Here is a 16224-nt window from a genome sequence, read left to right on the forward strand (position 1 = left end):
AATGAAAATAACAAAACTTAAATTCCAAAAATTTCGAAAATGGAAAAATGAGTGGTGAGGAACTGGTAGTGCGGTCCGCAAACCGCTTTAGCGACAACCCATGCGACCTTCAGCATTTTATCTGTTTTGTCCCCTAGCCAAAAAATTTTGGACGCCCCTGTTCTAATGAGTCCCATCAGGGCTTTATATACTAAATAAGGTATCCATCCCCTAATATGTCTTTGGTGCGGACTGCAAAGCTACCAAGCTTTGCAGCCCGCATCTTCTAAGCTGTTCTTTATATGAACATAGATTAGCATCCCTCATCAATCTGGTTTCTAAAACGAGTTCTTCTTCGAACCTCTAAGTCCTTCTTCAAGTGTGGACTACAGATCTGAACACAACATTCTAAATACGGTCTCACCATTGCCTTATACAAAGGGGCAATAATCCTTGTCCTAAGAATTATTGTCCTATATTCTTGTATATCTGATTTTTGTCAAAGTTATTTCATTTCCACTTTACGGAGTTGCCACTTTTCGGACCAATTTTGCACCCGATCTATGCCCGTTTAAAAGAAAAATGGCCTGATTCTGGCCATTAATTAACCTTCCTGCCTTTAAATCATCAGCAAATTTTGACAATTTCCCCTGAACTCCCTCATCGATGTTATTAAGAAAGATGAGAAACAGAAGTATCCTCAATACTGATCCGTGAGGGTCTCCATTTGCTATGCCAGTTCGCTCTGATTAATATCTACTCTCCGTCTCTTATCAGCCCTTGATCCAACGAAGGATCTCACCAACAATCCCGACATTTGCTCCAGTTTATACAATATCCTTAATTAATCTGGTCTGATTAACTAATGATTATATAAAATGAAATAAAATGAGAATAACAAAGTTACTCCTGAAATGTTTGGCTTTTTATACACATATTATGTGTTATCTAGTAAAATTCTTCTGGAACCAAAGTGTAGTTTATGCTCGGAATTTGGAGCGAAGTTCAGCTGAAAGTAGTACCACTGAGAACAATTCGAACATCTTAGGACAATTTATTACAGTATTTTAATGGAACGTGCCGTCCATATAAATTTTATTTCATTGCTATTATTAATGAAATGAAAATGTATAATAAATCTGGGAATACATTTATCGAGATATTCAATAAAAGAAGTGATGCTTCTAATAAACAGTATGTTTTTTTAATTTTATAACTATTATTACATAACGGTAGGAGGGGAGGAAGGGTAGATCTTGTCAAGCCATCCTAGTTACATGGCTCGGTAACTCCTTTTACTATTACCGACAATCTAATCCGATAACAACGAAATGGGAATCAGGGACAAATATTAGTTCTCTAGTGAAATTAACTGGGAATCTGAAGTTCTCACCATTCAAATGAGGTTTATCCGACTACTCCTTTTGTCTCAAGGCACTGTAATTATGCGCCCTTTGAAAGAACAGTTTCTACAAATTCGCAGCTACAAAAAAAAAAAGACTTCTTAAAATTCTGTATTGTTCTTAAGATCGATTTCTTAAACAGTTTAAACAGAATTATGGTAGTAAAAGTTTAAATTTCTTACCTCATGACGACCAACTGAATCCACAGTTTCGCCACCTTCGGTCTCGGATAAATGTGTTGGACCATCATCGCTCTTGTGGAAACTGGTGGGACGACTTGGATCGTCACCTCCGCTGCTAACACTACAACAAAACAAAAAAGTGCGGAGCTTGTCAGAAGACCGAATTCTAGCCACCATACTGTACAACAAGCATTGGGTGACTGACACTTTGGCAACCACGCGCAATACCGTCCACCCCCTACGTAGCACGCGGTTCTCCAGTAAAGAACACGTGCCGTGAGAAACCCCGAATGGTCGTGTTCTTGGAGAGCGAAGAGTAAGCTGAAACCAAGGAGTCTAAGTGACAATAGTGAATGGTATTAAGTGATGCACGCCCACACGAGTTTATCCAGCACTGAAAAGTCGATCATTAAAACGAGAGCCTTTCGTTTACTGAACTACCTTAAAACTCATTTTTTAGGTCGATTTAATGACAATTCTTTCAAGCAAAGGCAATTTTTACAGCAAATTACTTCTTCGCTACTTCATTTAATTACTCTAAAATGGAAAACTGAGGTAACGAGTTATTGCGCACAAATAACGATTGTATTACTGTAATGAAAATGTGTAGAAACAATAGTAGAAACAAAATAACACAGTAGTTCTTTTCACTTGTAAATAAGAGCTGTGTTACATGGCCCTCTTAATGTTTTAAAACCGACTATCGCGTTCCATCCAGAGCTTCTCTCGATGGAACGAAGTGGACGCTTCGTCCACTATGAAGAGGTACAACTGCCCTCCGCTGAAAGTGAAGTTTATGGTTCGTTGATAAACAATTTACGAAATGCACATATGAAATTAAAATTAACAAATGATCACAGAAGAAACAGTTTGGACAAAAGCAAATGCCAAGTTGTCTTTAGCTAAATACTGCCAACCATCGGGGGAATGCCCCCCCCCCAATTTTAACGACTTTTGTTACTTCATTTCCACTTTATGCAGTTTGCAGGAATAACCGAACCGCATTTCTAAATAAGTATATGGAATTGCCCCATCCCTGAAATTTCGAAAAATATATTTATTAATTAACGCTCCCCCACAGAATACGACTTTTGTGTTATGCCCATCATCATAGGAAAAATTAATATTTTATTATAAGCTATGAAAAATAAATAAATAAAGAGGAAAAGAACAAAAAATAAAAGTTCACAGAGAAAAAAATACTAAAAGTATTTTTTCTCTAATAATACTAAATAATAAAAAATACTAAAAGTGTAGGGTGAATCTAACTCGTCAGAACCTCATGAATCCAATCCCTTGGACATTTTAATATGCAAAATTTAAAAATTTTTACCTCAATTTTTTTTTTAAATTCTTACTATATATATATTTAAACTTATCCAGTTGATAAGAATGCTCCAAGCATAAATTTAAAAAGTATGGTAAACTTTTGTATATCCAACTGCCAAATATCCAGTTTTATGCAAAATCTGATTAATTTTTAATCTGGATATCTGGAATAGATACAAATATGTATTATTATGCATCTTATTGGTTTTATGTTCCAAGGGTGGCCAGCAGTGGCATTCATGTAAATAAATTTTCTATTTATACTCCGGCATGGCAACCAAGTCAGTAGAGTTTACAACAAATCATCAATACAAATATTTATCGTATTTAGTAGTCACGGGCTTGAACCCCGTTCCACTCAAGGAACGTGTACTATGCACTCTCGCTCCTGACCACTGGGCTATGTCAGGCCCCAGAAACCTCAATGCTGTTCCACATTTCATGCCAATCAGTAGTCTCATATCCCAAATATTATTTTTACTGGTGAGATATTTGTTTATTTGCCATAATGTCAAATTCCATTCCCCATCTGCAATTAATGAAGACATAAGTGGAATGCTAACAATCAGGTTCAAATTTATATCTAGATGTTAGATAACTGGGCTCATAATTCTGCTCAACATGTGACAATCCCAACCCAGAACTGTTGCATTAATTACATCATTTTTTGAAAGCAAAAATTTCTTCGAGCATCATTATTTAAATTCTTTTTCTGCACTTCCCCCGACAAGGACACCTATATGGTTATTTTGTATAGAGCCCTGTGGAGGCTATATTTTAATGTCCTTTATTATGCCTCCATATATTTTTTATATTCATTTTTTATTTAAATTTTGCCACCCTTCTCCTATCTCTCAATACACTCATTATCTCTGGTGGCTCCTCTCAAAGAACTAAGGCCCAAAATACAACCTTACTGCTATGTTATAATTCAAGATCCAGGAGCTGAGGGTTATTTCTTTTACAGAAATTGTGTGAATCTCATGAGAAACTGAGGCTGACACAAGACAGAATAACAAAACATTACTATATAGCAAAAAAAGTTATTTAAATACATACATACATGGATGGATATACACAAACTACAACCATTACAAATAAATGGCCACTCTCCTTCATTTAAATTTCCAATTTGTTATAGTTTCACTTTCTTTAATTCATTTAAAATTCTCTTAATCAATACTACAAATGCAACTTCAATTAATCAAATTAAAAATAATAAAAAATAAAAATTAAATGAATCAAATGTAATCACAATCAGTATTCTCAAAATACAATCACAATAAACAATCACCTATTAATTCTTGATGCTGGAATCGATAACACCTATAATGTTGTTAACTACAATCAAATTATAACATTAAACTATAATGAAGCTTTCACGACACTTTCATTTCACAATTCCTATAATTCTGAAATGGGGAGGTCCATGGGTACCTCCCCCAAGTCCAAGGAAGCTCTCACAATACCTATAATTCTGAAATAACCCATTACAAACAGTAGTTCTCCAACTCTCTGAAATAATGTCATTACAAACAGTAGTTCTCCAACTCTCTGAAATAATGTCATTACAAACAATAGTTCTCCAACTTAAACTTCAGTTCCTATAACTGTGTAACACAAACTGCTGTAGTAGTAGTAATGGTAAATTATGCAAGAAAGCAAGCTTATAAAGTCAACCAAAAAAAAAAAAAACTGCACACTCTTTTCCTATCCATACACTCCAAGAATTTGTCCAGTTCTTCCTTGAATTGATTCAACCTATCCACTTCCACAACAGATGGAAGCCTGTTCCAACAATCAACCAACCGGTGGCTGAAAGCAAACTTCTGCATATCTATCCTGCTACCATCCTTTCACAACCTAAATTTATGCTCCCTCACGTGTGTAGTCTCAGCAAGAGGAAGAATGCCATTCACATTGAGCTTACTCAATCCATTCAAGGCCTTAAACACCTCAATCAGATCACTCTACAGGTGCACAGTCTCCAGAAGCTGCAATTTGCAGAACCGAAACTTTTATAGGTAAGAGCACCCTTTTGTTCCCTTTAACAAACTGGTTGCCCTTCTCTGCAACCTGTATACTATACTCAAGACCTATACACTATACTCAAGGTGCACCATAACTATGGCTTTGTACAAAAGGATAATCACCTCCTTATCCCTGCTAGCAAAATCTCTGTATATCAGGGGTGGCCAACAAGTCAATTGCAATTTACCAGTCGATTATGGCTTTAATTTCTGTCGATCACGACGAATTTTAAATATATATAAAAAATAGATTAGTCGAAATCAAAATATTATCATTATGCGCCCCACTGCATATGCTTATTACAAATCCATTGAAACATGTGACTACTCTTGTCGCTGCACAACCGCTAGTCTTGTCTAGTGAAAATTCACACAGTTACATTCTGGAGAGCAGAGTGTATGTGTTGAATTCTTATTTAGCTTACTTAATATTAATAACTGGATGGTACTTATAGTTAATTTAATACCCTTTGATTTAAAATGAATACTACGAAAAAGAGTAAAACGTATCATTTTCATTAAGAGTAGGAAGTAGAATACTTTTTTTTAATGATAAAAGAAAAATTTTGTTTGATTTGCAATGCTTCCGTGGCTATACAAAAAAAAGGAAATTTTGAAAGGCACTTCAATGCACTCAATGGTAAAACCACTCCAATTTTCCGCCTAATAGTGACCTTAGAGAAAATAAATAAAAACAACTTGAATCCAGATTATTCGCACAATAAAATTTACAAAATTTCTTCATGACACCAAATTCACAATCTAAAGCAGTAACTGTAGCATCATTTAAAGTGAATCATCTTCTTGCAAAAAAATGCAAACCATTTTTGATGGCAAATTCATCAAAGATATTTTTAGAAACAACAGATTCTTTTTTTGAAATTTTTAAGAACAAAAATTAAAGTAAAAGTGCTCTTCAAGATCTGCAATTATCTCGAAATACTGTGATGTGACACATCGAAAAAATGAGTAAAAATGTGAGCGTACAATTGCGTGCTCATATTGATAATTGTGTGTCCTTTTCTCTACAACTGGATGAATCTACAGACGTCAGTGATACAGCTCAACTGCTTGTTTTAATTCGTATGGTTTTCAATGATTCTGCCACTAGAGAAGAACTGCTGGGTATGGTTTCGTTAAAAGAAAGAACTATAAGTCTTGATATATTTAATGTATTCAAAACTTTTATTGAAAAAATTAAATTACTACTATTTAAGCTCGTATCAATAACAACGGATGGAGCTAAAGCAATGAAGGGGCATCTTAATGGCTTCATCTCATTGTGCCAAAAGGATGATGAATTTGCAGATTTTTTTTAAGTTACCACTGTATCATCCACCAAGTGTTAGTCAGCAAAAGATTAGATACTAAACGTGTTATGGACAAAGCTTTCAAAATCATGAATTCCATCAGAGGACAATTCAGAGGACTTTTCAAAATGTAACTCGATGAAAATGAACCAGATCTGATATTACACACAGATGTAAGGTGGCTGAATCGGAGTAAGTTTCTACAGAGATTTCGAAATTTGCTGAATGAAATTTAAAAAAAAATTGTTGATAAAAGGGGAGATGATTATCAGAAGATACAAGATATGGAGTGGTTGTTTGATCTGGCTTTTTTGACAGATTTTACCAGTAAATTAAGTGATCTGAATTTGGAATTACAAGGAAAAAATAAAAATGTGGGTGACATGATTAGTAATATTTCTGCACATAAACATCAATTTTTGGCAGTGGCTAAGGATCTCAAAGGGGGGGGGGGAAATCGATCATTTTGCAAATATGCAAGATCATTTGCAAAAATATTCTGTTTTTGAATTTAATAGTGAGAAATATGTTTCTGAAATTGAGAAAGTTTTGGATGATTTTGAAACCAGATTCAGTGATTTTAAAATGATTGAAGACATTGTTCAATATATTTCTTATCCATTTGATGTCGACTTAGATACTAAACAAATTGCAGAAAAAAAAAAAAAAATGCTGAGATTTTTCTCATGGAGAAAATATTACTTGAAAATGAAATTATTACATTACAAAATGATATCTTCCTAAAAGCCAGATCATCAGAAGACTTTTGGAAATATGTTTGCCGAGAGAAGTACCCAAATGTAAAAAAATGCAGTGAACTTTTAAATTCCTGTTTTGGTTCCACATATCTATGTAAATCAGCCTTTTTGTATTTGAAACAAACAAAGACCAAGAATCGCTCTACTCTTACGGACTTGCATACAGAAGATTCTTTACTGTTGGCCTTATCACAGTATATCCCCGATTTTGAAAGCTTGGCAGATGACATTAAGACACAAACTTAATCGACATTTATGAAAAATTAAATTTTTCATAAATGAAAAATTTAAATAAGAATTCTGAATTGTATTTAATTTTAAAATTTATAAACAATAATTTTCAATATGTGTTGATTAACTTTTTTAACCATTGTGCAATGGTAGATTGGTATGAGATGGTAGATTGCAGCACATTTTGAAGAAAAAAAGTAGATCACATCACAAATCAAGTTTTGGCTACCCCTGCTGTATATATCATTGACAAAATCCCGTGAGCTGTTCTGGTAGCAGGTCTGACAGAACTGCTCAGAAATGTAATCATACTCTCTAACCAACAGGTAGCCTTCTAAACAAATATGACTCAATTAATACCAAATTTACACAATCAATTCTTTTTCTTTCGTTTAAGTAGGGTGGGGGTTTTTTTTTTTTTTTGGCAAAAAACCTAAACATGACAGGAGAAACTCATTGATATTAGACTTGAATTTCTGTATATTATAATTTTTAGGAAATACATATGAAGGAAGATTGCTCCAGAAAATGTAACTTGAATGAATAAATGAGGAAGAAAACTTGGTTGTGTGGGTTTGAAGTTGGACAGTAAAACAATGTTGACTGGTTGTAGCACATGTTTGGACTACTTTGGAAGAGAGGGGGAAATTATTATTATTAGTATTAGAAATGGCCACATGGTGCAAGGAAGCCTATGGCTCATGCTGCACCAGCCTAAAAAAAAAAAAAATTAAATAAAAATAAAAAATAATAATAATAAAATAAAATAATAATTTTTTATTTTATGGCCCCTTGTTCTAGAATCATTTATAACTGTGAGAATTTCATTCTCATCCATTTTGCTTATGCCTTTCAGAGCCTTAAATACCTCAATGAAGTCTCCCTCTAAGTTTCCAAGCTCTGCAGCCCACATTCAAAGTCTTTCCTCATATGGACACTCTTTTGCTGATCTCACCAGGCGAGTTACCCGTCTTTGGATCCTTTCAACAAGCACAATGTCTTTTTTTAGGTGCGGTCTCCATACTTGAACACAGTATTCCAAGTGTGGTCTAACAATAGTCTTATATAATAGGATTATGGCATCTTTATTTCTACTAGCAATTGTTCAATAAATCATCAATGGGACACAATGGGTCTTCCTTGCAACCTGCCTACAATGCTCCGAGAACTTCATGTCAGACCATCGTAACACCCAAGTCCCTTTCCTACACTACCGGCTTCAGTTCAACTCCCCCAAGGGTAAAAGTTATTTTGGGGTTACTGTTCCACAGGTGCAATAGCCTACACTTTTCTGGATTAAAGTATAGCTGCCATTTTTCTGCCATCCCTGAAGTGTATCTATGTCACTCTGAAGAATCTCTGCTCGGCAGTGATTCTTAACTACTTTACCAATCTTTACATCAACTGCAAATTTAGACATCACGCCCGCTATCCCTTCATCGATGTCATTTATGAAAATCAAAAACAACAGTGGTACTAATACTGTTCCTTGGGGAACTCCATTTCTTACATCAACCCAATTTGAAGGTTGATGATGTTGTAGAGCGAATATCATCTTTTAAGGGCACAAAAGGTGATATAGTTGTACACGTTGGCACTAATGATATTAAGAGTAGGAGACTGGCAGAATTACTTAATAAGTACAGGTCACTGTTGAACAAAAGCCGAGAATTAGGGTTGAATTTGAAAGTGTCTCCAATTCTGCCCAGACACGAGAGGAGGGAGTATATGATGAGAGCCTTGTCGATCAATTCGGCCCTGGAAAGATTGTGCAAGGCTTAAGGGGTAGAATTTTTTTCAGCCTAGACTGTACTTGTTAACAGGAGAGATTGCTTCTACAGGGATGGGATACACTTAAATAGAAACGGTGCAAGAATATTTGCTGATGCTATCGAGGCAGTGTTAGGTGGGTCGGAAAACTGCTAGCTTGGGGGAGACAAAGACCAATAGATTGACAGTAGCCACTGGCAGAGGTGAAAGAGATTCTTGCACTGCTTCTATTAGAATGAGCAGAAGCCTGAAAAACAAGATGCATGATATTTCAGAGACTGCTGGGAGCCATTGCAGTACAAGTAAACACATGGGTTGTGTTAGGGTAGCTAAGAATAGAAACAGGTGCAGGTATACTTGCGTGTACACCAATGCTAGGAGTTTAGTAAATAAATTTGATGAATTTGAGGTATTGCTCAAAACATCAAAGGCAGATATTGTTGGGATATCAGAGACGTGGTGTCACACAGATATAAGGGATGCAGAACTGCAATTTGGGGAGTGCAACGTCTACAGAAAGGATAGACAGGATAGGAAGGGGGGAGGGGTTATGCTATTAGTTAAGAAACACATAAAAACCAAGGAAGTGAAGCCAGTCAACATCGCTGGACAGTGCAGTGTTGAGTCAGTTTGGTGTGACATAAGCATTGGGAGATCAAAATTGAGAGTAGGAGTGTGCTATAGGCCTAATGACTCTGATGAGTATAATAAGAAACTGTACAGGGAAATAGAGTGGGCCAGTAAATCAGAGAGTCTTATAATGGGAGATTTTAATTTCCCGGATATTGACTGGAATTTGGGGGCTGGTCACTCACACACTAGCAGGGCTTTTGTGGATTTATTGGATGATTGTTTTCTACATCAGCATGTTCGGGAGGCAACTAGAGGGCGTAATACTCTTGATTTGATTATCAGCAGTGATTCTTCATGCATTAAGAATCTGCAGATAAATGAACCACTAGGTGGCAGTGATCACAGTGTGCGGAAGAGGGATTTACTCAAAGAGGTAACTACCATTACGGATAAAGGGAAGGGTTATTGCTTCTGTAAAGGCAACTACGATGGACTGAGACAGTATTTAAATTCTATACAGTGGGACCAACTGATGATGTTACCAACAGCAAATTCAAAATGAGAAGCATTCAAAGAACTTATCTTGGAAGCTACTAGGCTTTACATACCAACTAAGAAATATTGTTCAAGGTTTAGGCCAAAATGGATGTCAGATGAACTAATGAGGCATATGGCAGAGAAGAAAAATGCATGGGATACTTACAAATTAACACATGACACAAAAGCCTATGATAGATACAAGTTGATATGCAACCAAGTTACAAAGGAGGTTAGGCAGGCGAAGGCAGATTACAAGAAATCCTTGGCAAGGGATGCAAAGAAAAACAGCAAAGAGTTCTTTACTTATGTAAACTCTAGAAGGAAGGGGATGAATCAGATTGGTCCTCTTTATATTGATGGGTTAACTGTTGATGATCCTGCTCAGGTAGCTAACAAACTAAATGAATATTTTGCATTGACATTCACACATGAGGAGTTATTCTGAGGGGAATGCTAGAGGTGTATTCAACTCTAGAAGTAAGCTACAGAATCTTGAAATAACTGGGAGTAAAGTGGAGGAGAAACTGTTGAAGATAAACACAAGAAAGGCACCCGAGGTGGATGGGATCTATCCAGTTATATTAAAGGAGGCAGCAAAGGAAGTAAGCAAACCCTTAGCCATAATTATGAGAGCTTCCTTGGACTCAGGGGAGGTACCCATAGACTGGAAATGTGCAAATGTGACCCCAATTCACAAAGGAGGATCAAAGGCTGACACAAGTAATTATAGACCTGTGAGCTTAACTTCTGTTCCAGGAAAATTAATGGAGGCACTGGTTAAAGAAGCACTGCAGGATCATTTAGACAAGACTTCAGTTATAGCTCGGACACAGCATGGTTTTGTTAAGGGGAAGTCTTGCCTGACCAATTTGATTGGATACTATGATGCAGTCACAAAAGAACTGGATGCAGGGAATAACTTTGATATTATATACTTGGATCTTAGAAAGGCTTTTGATACTGTTGCACATGGAAGACTGCTACACAAATTGGAGCAGTGTGACATTGGAGGCAAATTGCTCCTATGGATAAAGGGGGGGTTGAGGGGGGAGAAGACAGAGGGTGGTAATCAATGGACACTGCTCATCGTGGACTAATGTTATTAGTGGAGTCCCTCAGGGCTCAGTGTTGGGTCCATTATTGTTTTCTGTATTTATAAATGATATTGATGATGGTATATCAAGCTTAATGTCCAAGTTTGCAGACGATACAAAGGTTGGCAGGGTTGTCAAGGACACTACTGACACTATACTGCTGCAACAGGATCTGGAAAGGTTGAGCAGATGGGCTGAGAGGTGGCAAATGAAGTTTAACATTGACAAATGTAAAGTACTACATATGGGAAACAGCAACCCCAGAGCAACGTATCAACTCTGTGGTACTACACTGACAGTGGTAGAGAATGAAAGGGAATTAGGGGTGGTTGTGCAGGCAGATATGAAGTTCTCTGAGCAGTGCAGACGGGCTGCAAGAGTAGCTCATGGAGTATTGTCAATGATATACAGGAATTTTTCCAGCAGGGATAAGGAGGTGATTATTCCATTGTATAAAGCAATGGTCAGGCCACACCTAGAGTACTGTATACAGGTCTGGAGGCCTCATTTCAAGAAGGATGTAGAGCTGCTGGAACGAGTACAGAGAAGGGCAACAAGATTAGTGAATGGAACAAAGGGGTGCTCTTACGAAGAAAGGCTTAAGTTTTGCAAATTACAGTGTCTGGAGACTAGGCACCAGCAAGGTGATCTGATAGAGGTGTATAAAGCTTTGAATGGTTTGAACATGCTCAATGCTGATGGGATTCTTCCTCTAGCTCAGAATAATCTCCTGAGAGGGCATAAATTCAAATTGAGGAAAGACAGATGTAGGATAGACGTGTGGAAATTTGCCTTTAGCCAGCTGGTGGTTGGTTGGTGGAACAGACTTCCATCCCTTGTAGTGGAGGTTGATAGCCTAAATAAGTTTAAGGCTCAGCTGGACAGGTATTTCGAATGAACAGAGGGGTGAAGTGGAAGTGGTTGTTTTTTATTTATTTATTTTTTTTTGGCTGTGGCTGCATAAGCTTGCTTTCTTGCATCAAATGCCTCTACTAATGCTAATGCTAATTCATGATGTATTTAGTATTAAGAAAAGGTGGAGAGGACATACTGTATGAAGTAATGAAATTCTTGGATATGGCTACACATGGCAAGAATATGCCCAGCTCCTTGAGATAACTCAGCCTTGACAATGCCCCCCCCTCCACGGCATACACATTACAAAGGCTCCCTCCAGTCACTATCTGGCAGAGTAGAGGCAGCAAGTTTACACACTAGCTAATCCGGAAGCCTCCTAGAGACTATCTAGCAATCTGCCTGCAAACAACACTGTTTTAGAGTTGTACTCTCAAATGTAAGGAAGACTGGATCTTGCCATGATGTCCATCATAACCTCAAAAGACATCAATCATACTGCATGATGGAAGAAATGGGGAAGGGTTGACCAGAACTTAGCTCTGGAGACTAAACATGGGTTCCACCACTTCAAGCCTCCACTAAGCAAAGCGATGGTACTGCACTTTTTGATGAGAGTCATCTACGACATAGTATTGCCTGGTAACACAGAGGGGGCAGCATTCCTTCTTGTAGTGCCCATACCACGCGACCCCCTTGCTTATGTTGGTTCGCACCTGGGTGGTCACCTCCATTTATTTTGGACTTTACCAGAATTAAGTCCACTTGACTTAAGTGACATCCGAATATCAGTTCCATCAGCATTTTAGACTCCAGGCTGGCATACTTGGGAGAATGTCTATGACAGCCTCAAGAATCAAAGTTACGATACCACATAAATCACACCTATTATTCATAAACTTGAAATTCACAATACCTGTCATACATAATAACTATATTTCATAAACCAATCTACAATACCTGTCATATAATACCTGTAATTCATAAACCTACAATTCACAATATCTATCATATACACCTATAATTCTTAATACCTAATTCATTAAATTGCAATTCACAATACCTATAATTTGTCAAATGATATATCTCTCATTCAATCAATTTCTTTTACCATATCAGTTTAGTGACATTTCTGCTGACCCTTTTCCTTTAAAAAATTTTCCACATAATCTGACATAAGAATGCTTCGTTCTTCCAATAGACCATTATATTTTCACACCTCCAGTTTCCAATGCTTATGGTTTATTAACAGGGCAGGACACCTGAACTCCATCAGGCTATTTCAATATGCTTATCTCCTGTTACATAATAAGCAACAGGTTACAATCATCCAAAGACTTTCAAAGTGTGTGTGAATTATTTGCTGTAGGCATTATCCTTGATATAGTCCATAAAAAGAAATTAAACAGTAATGGCACTGGGGAGCATAGTGGAAACAGCCCTTTTGAAATTTTGCAAACAAGAGAATATCTCAGTCACAGATGCACATGAAGTGTGACATGTTGCACTATCTTACTGAAACCACTTTAACAATCTGCTATTCCTGGCAGTGGTCACCTCAGTGAGGCATCTCAGGAATTCATGGCCAATCATGCATTCAAGGTCTGGGACTACAGCTTAAAGTATACCATAATTCTAATGTATTTGCAGTTGAGAACTTCTCAGTTTATAAAAGCCATGTAGCATATTGAGCTCTCATAATCTCCTTTCTTGAAATTAAAATTCATTCCATTGACTTTTACAACTGCTGTGTTTTCTCATTATCCACTGAGAGGTTATGGTTTCTGTGCAAAAAATGAGCCCAAAAATTGGGCAACAAATAATTGCCCACTCAAATTGTGGAATGTGTGCTGCATGAGGATTTTCTGTTCATGATAGAAGACTATTTTTGAAAGATTACATGCCAGACGACTCAGAGAGGTAATATCTCCTAAGTTCAGTGATGCCCTCATAATTAACCTTAATGGTTCAGAACACTCTCTCTTGCTGCTTCCCTCAAAGTTACTAGGCATATGCCATCAACTCCAGAAGCTTTACTTGCCTTTTAACTCTAAAGTTTTTCTAATAAATAATTCAAAAATTTTCAAAAGATTATTTAATAGAAAATTTCAATATTGCAAATTTCATACTTTTCAGCTTCATTTGCATGCTTTCTCTTCACCATGATGGATCTTTCACCAGTAAAGATCAAAGTACCTATTCAACTTACCCATACTATCAATTTGGTTATCTAAGACTTACCCACACAAGGGTCCAATTTAATTTCAGTATTAGCTATATAGTACTAGGAATTCACAGGCTTTTGCTGCACCAGCCAAAAAAAAAAAGAAAAAAAAAAAAAAAGAAAAGGTAGATAAGAAAAAATACAAAGTATGCATCTCCCTCGTCACACAGGTAACTAACTATCCAGATGGCCTTTGAATTTCTTAAAACTGTTGCTTACAACTACCGAACTCCTCTGACCATTTGGTCGTCCCGGAGTATAAACAGAAAATTTATTAAATTTATTATTACCTTCCTCAATCAAGTGCCTGGCTGCCAAGCTCTGTAGCCCACATAATCAAAGTATTTTTTATATGGTTTTCCTTTTCTGGATCTCACCATGTGAGTTTCCCACCTATGGACACTTTCAAGAAGCTAAATGTCTTTTTTTTTTTCAGATAAGATCCCCATACCTGGACCACATTTGAAATATTCACATTTAGATATTCCAAATGTGGTCTTACAACTGCCTTGTACAGTGGGATTATGACCTCCCTATCTCTACAGAATATTGTTCAATAAATCATTGATAGCACACCACAGGCTTTCCTGGCCACCTGTTCTTCTCCTCTTTGTATTGATATACATGAAAAACTCGTCCCCATTTTTAGCTCTCTTAGCCAGGGCTTTCTCATACTCAGCCTTGGTGGCTCTAGCCCTTTCTGTGATGCTATTATAGATCAAATTGTAGCTGTTGTAGGCCTTAGTATGTTTTACCACTCCATAACTTTTTTATTCCACCTTTTTCTTCTCTGTAACACTGGCTTTCTCATTATTCATCCACCTCGGCTGTATTCTCTTAATGGTTATAAGCATTCAAGGTGTCTGTGACTATAGCTTAAAGGTATACCATAATTCTAATGTATTTTCAGATGAGAACTTCTCAGTTTACAGAGGCCATGTAGCATATTGAGCTCTCAATCTCCTTTCTTGAAATTAAAATTCATTCCATTGAACTTTTACAACTGCTGTGTCTTCTCATTATCCAACTCATTATATAACACTCCATGTTAATGGTTCCTATTCTGTCAGTCCTATTATGTCATCTGGTTTACGAGTGATGATCAGGCATAGAATAGTATAGCCCCAGTACTTTTCCTGACATCAATAACAATCAACTAGTTGATTTAAAAATTTTGTTCCCAATAGTGTGAGCATCCCTCCCACTTGTTCCAATTAATTAGGAGAAAATTGAAATCATCCATAATAAGGCAACACATGACAAGATGTTCATTAGTCAATAATGTTGTGGTGAGGGAAAAAGTATTATGCATTACTGAAAAACTTGAAATTGATGATTTCAGTACATCGATCAATGAATGCACAAGATTGCCTTATGACCCAATCCGTAGCATTCCTGAACACACAGTGAGTGGCCAGTTTATCAGGTATACCAACCTAATACCATGTAGAACTTCCCTTAGCCCGCAGAACAGACTTGAATTATAAGGGCACAGATTCCACAAGGCTGCTGGCCTATGCAAAATTGGCTGTATTCTGCAGTTACCTCACAAACTGGACAAGGGCAGAACCATTCTGAAAAAAAAAAAAAAAAAAAAAAGCTCATTCCATCTCATCTCACAAATGCTCAATTAGGTTGAGATCTGATCTGATGACTGAGAATGCTAATGGAGTATGGTAAAGTCACCTTTGTACTCTTGGAACCATACCTGAACAATCAATGAACTGAGTTATGACACATTATCTTGATGTTAGTAACCTGTTTGTTTGTTTAGTTAGTTGTTGGCGCATCGGCTTCTGTGGCCATAATGCACCTCCCAAGGTTTTTGCAGTACTGTACTGTGATCCAAGCCCGAGGCGGGATTCGAACCCGCGACCTTTGGGTTGCCAGGCAAGCACTTTACCCACCTGGCTAGCCCGGTCGGCCGTTGTTAGTAACCAGTACCA

The 16224-nt window shown here is 36.9% G+C and overlaps 1 protein-coding gene across 4 annotated transcripts in view; it reads right to left on the reverse strand.

Annotated features, from left to right (window-relative positions):
* The window catches only part of LOC150080048 (uncharacterized), a 477066-nt gene that overhangs the window by 101899 nt on the left and 358943 nt on the right, over positions 1–16224 (reverse strand). For all 4 annotated transcript variants that reach the window (XM_090381622.1, XM_090381621.1, XM_090381619.1 and 1 more), the window contains one exon: positions 1565–1685. In XM_090381622.1, the coding sequence (XP_090237748.1) occupies positions 1565–1685 (121 nt within the window). The remainder of the gene's footprint in view (positions 1–1564; positions 1686–16224) is intronic.

Source organism: Mastigoproctus giganteus, chromosome 9, assembly GCF_048544385.1.
Source record: "Mastigoproctus giganteus isolate SK-2022 chromosome 9, ASM4854438v1, whole genome shotgun sequence".
NCBI lineage: Eukaryota > Metazoa > Arthropoda > Arachnida > Uropygi > Thelyphonidae > Mastigoproctus > Mastigoproctus giganteus.